Source organism: Rhinolophus sinicus, linkage group LG02 (assembly GCF_036562045.2).
Source record: "Rhinolophus sinicus isolate RSC01 linkage group LG02, ASM3656204v1, whole genome shotgun sequence".
Lineage (NCBI taxonomy): Eukaryota > Metazoa > Chordata > Mammalia > Chiroptera > Rhinolophidae > Rhinolophus > Rhinolophus sinicus.
Genome location: NC_133752.1, coordinates 10,688,233 through 10,701,486, shown reverse-complemented (window position 1 = coordinate 10,701,486; position 13,254 = coordinate 10,688,233). Strand labels below are relative to the sequence as shown.

At 42.5% G+C, this 13,254-nt stretch overlaps 1 protein-coding gene across 1 annotated transcript in view; it reads left to right on the top strand.

Annotated features, from left to right (window-relative positions):
- The first annotated feature begins 5 nt into the window (after positions 1 to 5).
- Positions 6 to 13,254, top strand: part of QDPR (quinoid dihydropteridine reductase) — a 49,252-nt gene continuing 36,003 nt past the window's right edge. The window contains exon 1 of the mRNA XM_074321676.1: positions 6 to 131. Within this exon, the coding sequence (XP_074177777.1) occupies positions 42 to 131 (90 nt within the window). The 5' untranslated portion in view covers positions 6 to 41. The remainder of the gene's footprint in view (positions 132 to 13,254) is intronic.

Here is a 13,254-nt window from a genome sequence, read left to right as displayed (position 1 = left end):
GGGGGGCGGAGTCGGTGTTAGGACGTAGATGAGGGGCGGTGATGGAAGCGGGGCTGGGGGAAACCAGGGAAATGGGAGGACACACGTCGCTCTACAGCAGAGGTCTAACTGTAGAAGTGAAGTCACCTCTAGTGAGTATTTTTTATTCCTGTCCCTTTTTTGAATTTTTTTCGAACTTCCACCTCGTCCAAGGGTGCAACACTAAGCCTGGGAGAGTTGGGGGTGATAGGCCCTCTTTGGCTTCCACCTCCTTTAGGTAAAGCAGAGTTGTATCATAAACTCAGTACACTCTCCAGAATTAATCTATATTCACTTCAAAAAGAGAAATCTTTGTATTCACTTTATAGTTCTTTGCCCATTCCAACAAGATCAAGATTCAGTTTCCACAACCCAAAAATTCAGTTCTAAAACCTGGCCCTCAACCTTGCGTGCGAATGGAGGGGGGTCTCTGTGCTTCAGAGGGGACCATGATGCAGAGCTGTTGTCACTATCCCTCTTCAGCGGAGTCTGTTTCATTTTGTTTCTCTGCTGCTTCTGCCAGGGATAACTTACTTCCTGGCATAGCCTCATTTACTTTTCTCTTTTTTCAAGGATCACAGTATTTACATTTTCATTTGCCTAATGGGATAAGGGAGAAATAAATTTCACAGCCCCCCCCCAAAAAAAAATACTTTTATCCTTACTGAACAATATTATTGACCATTTGGGGATGTAAGATTTAGTCATCCATGAAACGCTAAGTTTACAAGGTGTTTACTATGTTTTTCTGTTAGAAACTGTGGAGTACAACAGAATTTAAGTGTCCCTGGCCTCGCGGACTTTACTATCTAGTAGAGGCAAGATATATCATGACTATAAAAATAGAGTTCATACAGTTATATACACGTATGCTCCAGTTACATACACATTCTGCCCCCTTCTTTGCTTGACCAAGACTTTGGTCTGATGCCTTGTCCTCCAGGAAACACTGACATTCCATATCTGGGTTAGGTGTCCTCCCTGTGCTCCCAAAGCAGCCTGTCTCAAAATGCTTATCACCTGTGTGTCATTGTCTGTAACCCCGAGGCATCTTGGGAGCCATGGCTTTCATCTCTGGATTTCCAGTGCCTAAATCTAGAGTCTAGACTGTAGCTGACACATGCACAAAGTGTTCATGAAATGTTTGAATGAATGCATGATTAAGGTCTAAGGGACGTAGCATTGATAATTAAAGAACAGGATAGTTCCCATTTATGGCCTTCAGATGATAAATGCAAAAATTAAAAAGAGCTTGAAATGAGCCATTGAAATGATAATAAGAAGGGTGTAGATGACTGAGGAGACCATCGGGATATGGAGGAGTGTGTGGGAGGGTTTTGGCTTGGCTTGGGGTGTAGGGATCAGGCCTTCCTGGAATAAAAGGTGGTTGTAAAAGACAGTGATGCTGGATGAAAAGATTTTGAAAGGCTGGAAGAGTTTATTATAGATGTGGGAGTCAACATGGCCTCAATGATGTTCTTTGTAGAAGCGGGCTGGGGAAGGGCGGGGGAGGTAAAAGCTATGTTTTAGTACGATTGACAGAGATTGGAGTCAAAGGTGGAGAAAGACTGAACCATGTGGGGGAAAGTGGTGCTTCAGTGAAAACCTATGCATTGTCCAGAAAGTGTGTGGAGACTTCTCTGGGTTATCTGATTCAGATTTCAGGGAAATTCTTTCACAACTCTGAAAATTGTTACGCAATGCTATAATACAAGTTTTGTGTACAGATATACAAAGTATATTCTGTCCAGTAGAAGTTCAATTGACAGCACTCTCTCTCCTGTGGAAAAGCCAGTTTTGTCTCCACCTGCACATGCATTTCAGTATGTCTCATCTGTAAGTGTGTGGGTTCTCAGAATTCTCTTTTGAACTAGTTCTAATAACTATCTGTTTCATGAGTTAAAGAAAATCTTTAACATGTATTCATTTTTATATATGTATAAGAGTCATGATTTTTAAATGGTTGGAAAATTATCTTTTAACAGCAGGTAAGCTGGCTGGAGGCATGCATTTTTGATGGAACTTGTGAGATGACTCCATTTGGAAAAAGAAAGGCAGCATCAGCGAGATACAGTTTATGAAAGTGGGAGAATATACATCACTTCCCCGTTTAGGGCCCTAACACTCCTTTCTTGCTTAGCAAGGGAGAAACCGTGAAGGTGATGGGAGATGGGGCATTTCATTATAAATGTTGACTCTGCAGTAGCAGTGGGACATTGTAGGGGAAAGCAGATGGAGAAAAGTCCGGTGAGAGCTTGAGATGATGATGATGCAGATTTTCACAGGGTGAGTTCAACAGCCAGGAGTCTGATGGTGTCTCTAAAGGAACCATCACAGAACAAGAGGAGCAAAGGGAAAGGACAGAGGCTGTCGAAGACACTCTTGTCAGGAGATGGAAGAACTTGAGAAAGAGGCAAGGTAGGGAGTGGCTGGAGAGGCAACAAGAGACCTAATCATATAACTATCGATGAGTAACAGTCATTTAGCAATTCCTGGGTCACCCTGGGCAGGCTAATATTCAACACTGCTTCTAGCTGACATGTTTAAAATATCAACTACAACCTATATTTTCTAGCTTCTTTTGCTGCTAGGGAGGTTCTGTGACTAGGTTCCAGCTAATGGGAGGGAATGGAAATGAAATGTGCAACTTCCAAAGTATGGCCCTTCTTCATCTAGTCATTCATTTAAAAATATTTTTTGAGCATCTACTGAGGACCAGGCACTATTCTAGGCACTTGGGATCCGGCAGTGAACAAAAGAGACAAAGCTCCTTGCTTCTGTGGAGCTTATATTCTAGTGGGGGAGATAAGCAATATGATACGTGATTGAAAAATACAGTGAATGTTGTCAAGTGCCGTCTAATGGAAAGGCAGGGATCTTCAATATGGGAAATGGCACATCAAACCTTAGTAAGAGTGTTGACAACTTTCAACTTGATGGGAGCAGTCAGTGGAGTGTGAGCTACGGTTGAGAGAAGGTATGTTTTAAAGTGAGCCGTAAATCATGGATCACGAACAATGCGTTAACATGAAGTGGACAAATGGTTTTATCCTCCATCATGACAATCCTCCATGTCACACATCGCTTCTGGTACGGGAATTTCTGTAAAGAAAAACATTATGGTGTGTCTTCATCCACCTTATTCACCAAATCTGGCACCGTGTGACTTCTGGCTCTTCCCCAAAGTCAAAATGACCATGAAAGGTAAACATTTTGAATCGATTCAGAATATTGAGGCAGCCACGACAGTGCAACTAAAGACACAAAAGAGGACTTCCAGAACTGCTTCAGAAAGTGGCAAGAACAATGGGATAAGTGTGTTCGAAGCGAGGGGGGAATATTTTGAGGGGGATTAATGGTAATATATTTTTTACTGTAGTAAATTTAATTTAAACATTCACCATACTTTTTATCACACCTCGTAAATATAATGAATCTATCGCTTCTCGGCCTTTTGGCTAAGATCAAGTGTAAATATAATGAATCTAAATTACATAGTATGTTAGAAGATGATACATGCTATAGAAAAAAGGAAAGTAGAATAGGGTAAGGGGGTTGGGAGCAATCAGTGAGGGTGTGTGTGTTGCAGTGTTCACTAGGGTGGTCAAATTTTAGGCCTCAGGGAGAAAATGACATTTGAACACAGCCTCAAAGGAGGTAAGGGAATGAGCTGTGTGGATATCTGGGGAAAGATCTTATCTGGCCCAGAGAACAGCCAGTGCAAAGGCCCTGAGGCAGGAGTGTGCTGGGCAGGCATCTTTGAGGAACAGCCAGGAGACCAGTGTGGCTGGGGTAGAGCAAGTGAGGAGAGCAGTAGATAAGATCATGGATGAATGGGGACAGGGAATGCTGACCACGTAGGACCCACGGGCCACTTTCAGGACTTTGATTTGTATTCTGTGTTCAGTGAGAGCCATTGGAGGATTTTGAGCAGAGTGGAACACATGATTAACTCGCAAAGTATTACTCCAGCCTCTGGGCTGAGAATAGTTTATAGGAAGCAAGGGTGGAAGCAGAAAGACCAATTAGGCGATTGCAATAGTGGAGGTAAGAGTTGACAGTGGCTCATATCAGGATGCTGGAGGGGAGGTGTAGAGAAATTGTCAGATTCTGGGTATATTTTTAAAGTAGGGCTATCAGGACTTCTTCATGGACTGGAGGTTGATGTGAGAGAAAGAGGAGTCAAAGATGACGCCAATGTTTTTCCTGAGCAACTGTAAGAAAGTTGCTATTAACAAGGATGGGAACTAGGGTCCCATTTACTAGGATGGCTATGAGTGCGGAAGGTTTGCAGAAGGCAATCAGGGTTGTGAGGTGTCCCTCAGACATCTAAGTGGAGATACGGAAGAAGTAGCTTGAGATACAAATCTGGAGTTCAGGAAGTAGTTCTGAGCTTGAGATGTAAATTTGAGAGTACCTAAAGCCATGAGCCCATGAAAGGAAAGAGTGTAGACAGAAAAAAACAGTGAAGGACCAAGGACTGAACCCCCGTTTCCTTCAACACAAAGATGTTGGAATAAAGGACTAGCAAAGAGAATGGAATGTAGCAACCAGTCAGGCAGCAGAAAAACTGAGAGAGAAGTTCCTTGAAAAAAACTTAAGACTTCTATAAAATGACAGAGGGAGGATTCCTCTTTCTCCTCTCCCCTTCCCTCTCACTGGAATGCAGCCTTCATGGTAGGAGTTGGAGCAGCAGTATTGTAATCCACAAGACATAAGGAGGTTGGGTCACCAACAGCAAGAGGAAGTGAGTCATTTCTGGACTGCTAACATCCTGTTATTTTGTTTAGGCCACTGTTATTTTGACCTTTGTTATAGCAGCTGAACTTGAATTCTAACTCATACACACAGATAACATTACACAGATAACATACAGATAACATAATTTTGCTCAAAATACGTTTTTAATTCCCCCACTCTGGTTTCCAGCTGGTGAAGTGTTTCCCACTTTTTATTGGTTCTCATTCTCACTTGGTTTGCTTTTTTCTTTTCCAAACTGAACGAATTCTTGTGAGACATATTGGAAATGTTAAACTTCAGATGATAAAGCAAATCACTATGCCATAGCATTATTTGATTTCCTGTGATGGTGAGAAACAGAGAAACTGTCAAATGAGCTGGTCTCAAGGTGGGGGCATGGTCTGGCGCTGCTCCTTCAAACTTGCACACTTGTGAAAAAAAAAAAAAAACACAGAGAAAAATAGCATCATGAGGATTGTTTGATTTTTACTTGAGGACCTTACGTACTTTAGGAAGAAAGACAGTTTTGGACTTTCTTAAGATTATGTATGTGGCCCTCATATCATCCAAACACAAATACTCCACTTGCAATCTTATCACGTTCCCTGGTGTAGTTCCAGCTCCATGCTAATGCTTGCAAAATCCGTATCGTTCGCCTGGATGACTCACCTGAGCTCCAAATCTATACATCCAGCTGCCAAGTGCATATTTCCACTTGGATGTCTCAAAGTCCTTCAGTCTCAACTTACGTAAAATGTTTTTTCTGCTGCTGCCTCTTTCCTTAATCCAGGACTGCTTCTCCTCCTGTGTCCTCAATCTCAATTAAAAGCAGGACATCCACCTTGTTGCTTAAGCTAGAAATTTAGGAGTCACCTTTACATCTTCACTTTCCCTCATTCTTCAGGCCAGTCCATCACCAAGCTATCCTGATTCTCCTTAAATAGCATGGCAGTTCTCTGCCTCTCTCCTTTGCTTCAGCCGCCAATGGAGGACAAACCACCGTCAGCTCTCCCCAGTGTAGGACAAGTGCCCCTTGACTGGAGGGCATGCACTAGTAACTGAGGAGGAAGCAAAGAGCGAGGTCAGACGCAGGTGACTTTACAGCGTTGGTGGTAGAGCCAAATGGCTTCGCTTCTCCCTATTAAACAGAGAATGAAGGCCATGCTGAGAAGGAAGTGCTCTGAGATCAAAGGACTTTGTGATCACACAGGGTTGGGAAATGCGTCTTCTTAATGCAGCTCCCTAGGTATTGGCACATTACAAGTTTAGAAAAATCCTAGGGTAAAAATCTGGTCATATTCTGGGGCTCGAACAAATAAATTTATGGGGTGAAGGATTAATTTTTTTGCTCTCAATATATATTTCTAAACCCTCCCCTTCTCTCCAAGCCCCACCCCTGGGAGAACAATTTTCTCTCACACCACTTTGGAAAGCTCTGAAATAAAATGTAGCCATAGTAAGACATTCACGGACCTTCACCACAGGAGGATACATCTCAATTTAAATATGTGTAAGATCAGAGTATCATGATCAGATTTTTAGTACAATCTCCTAATATTTAAAAAGTATTCCAGTACAATTTAGTTTATGCACTAATTATGCCAAACTGAGATTGGAACACAAACTAGCATTCTTACCCGAACATTTGATTTATTGTAAAGGTAGTACCACAGGGCTGTGGACAACCAACAGTCTTCTCAATAAGTGAAGCCCTTGGATCTGGAGAAATGAAGCTGGGTAAACTGGATAGCCATATGGGAAATAGTGAGTTTTGACCTTTGCACCACATCAAACACAAAAATCATTGCCAAGTCAGCGTGAAAGGCAAACAGTAAAACTCATAGAAGATACCAGAGGAGGCGATTTTGATGAATCTGAGGTAGGCAGACCTTCCTTAAATAGGGTACAAAAAAAAAAAAAAAAAAAAACCCACAAAACCCCACAAACAATAAAGGAAAAGACTAATAAATTCAATTACATTACGATTAAGAAGTTCTGTTCAAGAAGAAGAAATTAAGAGAGTGAAAGGCAAACCATGGGGGGACAGGGAGGAGGGGGAAGATATTTGCAATTCATGGAATCAGCAAAGGATTTTATGCAGAATAAATAAAGAAATACCATAAATCAGTTACCAGGAGACAGTGCACTAGAAAACTGAGAACTAAAGCCAGACTGCTCACCTTAAGGTTACCTCACGGTGTGACTTTGTCACATTATTCAGTGCTTCTCTGCCTCCATTTTCTGATCGTAAAATGGGAATAATAGTATACCCACTTCCTAGGGTTGTTGTGAGAATTAAATTCATCCATAAAGATAAAACACTTTGAGTAGAGCTTTGTACATGAAAAGGCCGAACCAAGGTTAGCAATTATCGCATGTCCTCTGCATTTTCAGAGGTGAAAGCTTGATACAGAGAATTTAGTGTACGTTCATCATCAGAGTGACTGTCATTGATGTACCTGACGTGCCATGCCATCCCGTTTCCTATTACACAGAAACCGTGTGTGCGAGTGTGAGGTGCAATGCCATTAAATATGACCCACCCCTCCGTTGTAACTGAGAGGCATTCCTGCTTAACCACCCAGTACCTACAAGGATCTCGGCTGTGTGTCACCTTTATAATACCCTTACATAAAATCGCAGCAGCAATTGCATCATTGTGCAATTCACTGCTTCTACCAGTGTTACATTTGGACAGTTTTCTTACAGAATTACTGGAGAAGACAAAATTCCTAACATTTTAGGCCTACCGTGTGTCACTGTTCTCCCCTCTGGGTGGCAGAGACTCAAATTCTAGGTACCCCGCCCTGCCAGGGAAGCACCACCAGGCAATTTTCTCCAAGTTGTGCCCTGTTTCAACTGGATTTCATTGGCATCACTTGGGTAACAGAAGCGCTTGTAAAGCCAGCACATCTCTGGGGCTGGTCTAGTTCATCCCTCTTCACTCCTTGGACAGAGGCCTGCCTAGGCGGTGGAAGGGGTCATTGGTCACCACATCCGCATCTCTGGGTGTGGTTGTGACACGTGTGTAAGATACACCTGGGGTACATAAAGGTGTGGATCTCCAGATCTCACCCAGGCCCCAGAATGTGAGTTAATCATTTACATTTTTAAAAAGTTTTCTGAATGAGTTTGAAATTTGAGAACTGTAGAAATGCATGTTTCTGCGTGCCAAAGAATCTAATTCTGAAGTTGGAAAATCAATGCCCAATTCGAATGGAATACAGGTTGTGGAAGTGGAGGCCAGTTGAATATGGAAGGATTAAATTTGAGGAAGAGGAGATAATGTGAAGTGGGGGAAAGAATGCCCGAAACATCATGAGCGCTCCACATGTTGGCGTGATTTTCCCAGAGCTAAGGGAGTGTCTTACCTTGCCTCTGAGAAGTGAAATACACAAAAAATAGATTTATTTCATCTTTTTCAATTCTTCCAATGAATACAAACATAACTCGAAGTTTCTATATCTCAAGCATTCTGTTTAAGATCTGGATACTCCTCATCTCTAGGGAGTGTATTGATCAACCTATTGATCAGGTCATTCTTAACTTACAGCGGGACCTTCAGGCGGAAGGTCCTCCTAAGCCAATGAATTAACAAGTCTGCCTTGGTCATTCTGGGTGCCATTCACTCCCACTACGGTTAGGTAGTCTAGAACACCTAACCTCAAGTACATGGAATTGCCTGAGGGTTTTGTAAAAGTTCATTTTCTGCTTCAATGGGTCCTCCATTTCTGACAAGTTCTCTGGTGATGCTGCTGATGCTGGCCCATGGACCACACACAGCCTTGCTTGTTTAAGAAGCACTGTCTTACTCGTGGCCTCCAGAGAGGCTTTCCTGAGACTCTGTGGTCAGTGGGTATCTCTGAGCTGGACTGCTGATGAGGCAGGGAACACCCCGCACGGGCAGTGCAGTACTGGACCTTGCCCTCAGCAGCTCCTGATGGGAATGCTGTGTTGGCTGCGGGGAAATCAGAAAGATCCTCTTCCTTTCATACCTGATTCAGCTCTCAACTGTGAATTTTTAAACCAGATAGTTCTTTCTCTGGGAACGTGAACTTGATTTTTGGCTTGTCTGCCCCCACATCTCTCCTGAACTGTTGGCAATAACCACGACGGACCTTAAACATCGACTAATGGCTCAGAGGGGGGGTCTGCATCCCATAATGATCATTTCTCTTTATTTTTTCAATGATTGTCTTGGCTTTCAGACCCATTTGAGCTTTCTGTTCTTCAGACTCCTCTGGTCTTAGTCACCTTTTTCGGCAGAAGTCTCACCGGGGTGACTGGCCTCCCACTCCCTGCTACCCCGTCATCCAGCCTGGGCAGGGAATCCAGTCCTGCTCGCTTATAGAACTGAATCTCAAAGTCTTTACACTTGAACATTTGATCCCACATGCCTTTTATCTTTAAATATCCTTGCATTCTTCTGCCTCCATTAGCTAAGAGTAAGGAAGGTTAATCATCTTCCTTATTCTCACCTCTATCAGGTCTGGGATCTTCCTTCAATAACCTGAACTTGATTTTCGCGGAGAATAACCTTCCCTTGTATATGAGTGACAGTCCTGAGACATGCTGTAGGGTACAGTTGGGTTTTTTTGTTTGTTTGTTTGTTTGTTTGTTTGTTTTACCATGAAGGTCTTTGGTGAATAACTCTCATTTCTGTGTTCAGCAGTTTGTTCATCTCTATATACTTCCAAAAAGACAAACTGTTCTGAGTAGTTGAGGTTTCGAATAAACTCCTTTCTCTAATAAAATACCACTGACTTGAAAAGAAAGTATTATTAGATGCCATGTGTCAAATGCATGCCTTCTACAATTTTTCCAATTGCAAAATGATTTCTTTGATTCCAATTTGGTCTTCACAATTTGGGTTAATTACATTTAAGTCCTTAACCTTTTAAACACTGTATATTTCCCATGCACCACCCACAAACTTGAGTACATCAGTAGTTCAGTTTCAAACTCACAACACACACACACACACACACACACACACACACACACACACGCACAGAGGTATCTACCTTTCTTTTTCTCCTCCCCCTGCAATAGATTCTTAGTTTTTTAAAGCTCAACAGGTAATTTTTACCATTAGTCAGGTTTGGAACTATTGAGATGGTTCCTGTGTATGAATATGTGTATATAGTATGTATCTATCCATCTCTCCTGTTTTCCTTATTCCAGAAAAGATTTAAGGCATTGAGTTAATTAAGTACACAATCTTAGGAAATCAACCATTTAAGAAAATAAATAAAAATATCAATAGTGATTTAATATGTATCTGATTTTTCATAGCTTTGGGTTTTCCAAATTTACATAGCATGTGTTATTATAATGATAACCTTTAAAGAGTGAAACTTTATGGATAAAAAAATTCATCCAGTCAGGATTGCCCTGTCTGTTTTTATACTTGGTGAGTTACCAATTAACTAAATGTTTATTTTTAGAACTCTCTGTTCCCCCAGAACACTAAAAGGGAAAACTTTCAACTGCTGTGAATTTACAGGTTACTGGTAAGATGTAAGACTTCTGAAGTTCTAGCAGTTTCCGTCCTCTCGGGTCCCGCAACACCCCCTGAGAAATGATACCCATAATACTTAGCCAGCAATGTTGTATAAAATATAAAAGAGGCTTTCCTTATTCGATTGAAATTTGAATCTAGCATAGTAGAATGAGACTAGATTTGAGTTGGAAGAACCATTCAAGGTCCCTGTCTAACCAGGTCACCGCAGGGCTGCTTCCCCCTAGTGGTGAAACGTGGTCATACCACTTCAGTTTTTTAAAGTGCTCAACCTCAGAATCATAGTTTAGAAACATTAGGGATTTATTTCTCACAGTTCTAGCGTTTAGAAGTCTGACCTCAAGGTTTCAGCAGGGTTTGTTTCTTCTGAGGCCTCTCTCCTTGGCGTAGATGGCTTGTGTCTTCACATGGTCTTTCCTCTGTGTGTGTCTGTATCATAATCTCCTCTTTTGATAAGGACATCAGGCATATTGGATTAGGGTCCACCCTAAAGACTTTGCTTTCATTTAATTATGTCTTTAAAGACCCACATCCACACATAGTCGTCATGTTCTGAGGTACTGGGGACCAGGACTTCTGCATAAGAGTGTTAGGGGGGGCACAGTTCAGCCGGTAACAGCCCTGTTACATTTCTGAACTGGCTGAGGGCTGTCTTCCTTCTTCCCTTCACTCTGTGACGCGTTCCTATCTGGCTCCTCTGTCCACATGGATCTTTCTAATATACAAGTCTGATCGCGCACGTTCCCTGCGTGTAACCCTTCAGTCAAGCCCACGTTCCTTCACAGGACACAGGAATCCCGCTTGGATCTGGCCCTGCCTCTCTCACCTTCCTCAGTTGTCTCCATACTTCATGTCTCTCACTTGACAAGATGCTAAAATGCTTCGTGACCCAGCCATGCTGTTTCTCATGCCTTTGCTTAAGTTTATGCCCTCACCCCAAGACCTTTTTCTTCACCTGGTTCCTTCAGACCAATCACAGCTCTGGCTCCCAGAGCGACGACGGCACGTGAGTGCATCTCTGGCCCTTATGGGACCGAATAGGGCAAGAGCGATTACGTTTATTTGTGGAGAAGTTTGTTAAGGAAATGATGATCCACATCTGCCTCAAGAAGCTGCTCCCTGCACCTCAGGAGGTGTCAGCAGCCCTGGACCCGGTGGTCTGTGTGGGCCCCTGGGCAGGTGAAGCTTCACGATTTTACATACAAGGTCTGACAATTAAGTTTGTGAACTTGCCACCATGCGCTTACATTGGCAGCACAAACAGCTCGGGAAGGTTCCATAACCTTGGTAGATCAGTGTTTCACAGCTGTGCTTGTGTCGACATGTAGTGGTGTCTTGCTAAGTGGCGTTCATTATTGTTGTTGCACGTTCTTTTGTGCCATCGTGGGAATGTCTGAGCTTGAATTAGAGCAATGAACAAACATTAAATTTCTTGTTAAACTTGGCAAGAGTGGAAGTGAAATCAGGAACATGTTAGTCCAAGTTTATGGGGATAATGCCATGAAGAAAATGGCAGTGTACAAATGGATTAAACCTTTTTCTGAGGGGAGAGATCAAGTCACTGATGAAGGTAGTTCAGGGCGGCCAGTAACAAGCAGAACTGACATGAAAATATTGCAAAAATTCATCGAATTGTGCATCAAAATATTTGGCTGACTGTGAGAAGCCTAGCAGACCAAGTAAATATCAATAGAGAAACAGGAAAATCTTAGCTGAAACTATTGACCTGAGAAAGGTGTGTGCAAAAGTGGTCCTGAAGGAGCTCTTGCATCACGACAATGCACCAGCTCACACGGCACTGTCTGTGAGGGAGTTTTTAGCCAGTAAACAAATAACTGTATTGGAACATCCTCCCTACTCACCTGATCTTGCCCCCAATGACTTCTTTCTTTACCTGAAGATAAAGGAAATACTGAAAGGAAGACATTTTGATGACATTCAGGACATCAAATGTAATATGATGACAGCTCTGATGGCCATTCCAGAAAAAGAGTTCCGAAATTGCTTTGAAGGGTGGACTAGTCTGGCATCGGTGCATAGCTTCCCAAGGGGAGTACTTCGAAGGTGACTGTAGTGATATTCAACAGTGATATTCGCACTTTTTCTAGGATGAGTTTGCGAACTCAGTTGTCAGACCCTGTAGACAGCCTGATTTCTCCCCGCTTACGGCTGGCTATATATGTAGTTCCATGTTTATATACATTTTTGCTTAGACTCATACCTGGGAGGCTGGTACTGACTGATGGAGATATTAATGTATGTTCCCTATTTCCAACCCTTTCTCTTTCCCCATTCCAGCGGATGGCAGGCCCCCTTTCTCCTGGCCTCAGGAGAGGATTGTGGCATTGTGGAAACAGAAGGGCTGTCCCCAGTGGCTTGGCGCTTCTCTGGGTGTTCTAGGTTATGATCACGCCCAGTACAGCTGATCAAGGGTTCAATCAGAGAAGTGGCCCTGCTTTCACATTTTAGCGAATTGCAACCTCATTGTAGTAGCTTCTCTAACCCATCAAAGCTTTACAATCACATTGCTTAAGCAGTTCCATGCTAGCAACTTTTATTGGAAACTTTACCCTCACTTCAGCATGTGATAACTATTAATGATTTTATTTATAAAACCCACTACTGCTTGCAGTGTGACACTGTGTCAGGAACCCACTTTGTCCATCCCCCAGCCTCTTGTTATAATCAAATGGAATGTTTGTGTTTCTCGTTCCTGGTCTGTAAACCTCCCAAACAATGTCCTATTCATCTTTGTATTCTCAAGACCAAGACTGGACACATACTAGTAATGATCCCAAAATATCTATTGAGGGACAGAGCAGAGGCATCCGAATAAATATTTGGAAATATTTTCAGTGAGAAGCTTTTGTTACTGGGGGAAGGGGAGGTGAAGGTACAGATGAAACAAGATAAGATATGAGTTGATCCTCTTTGAAGCTGGGAAGTTGGTAATGGGACTGCATTATAGTAGTCTC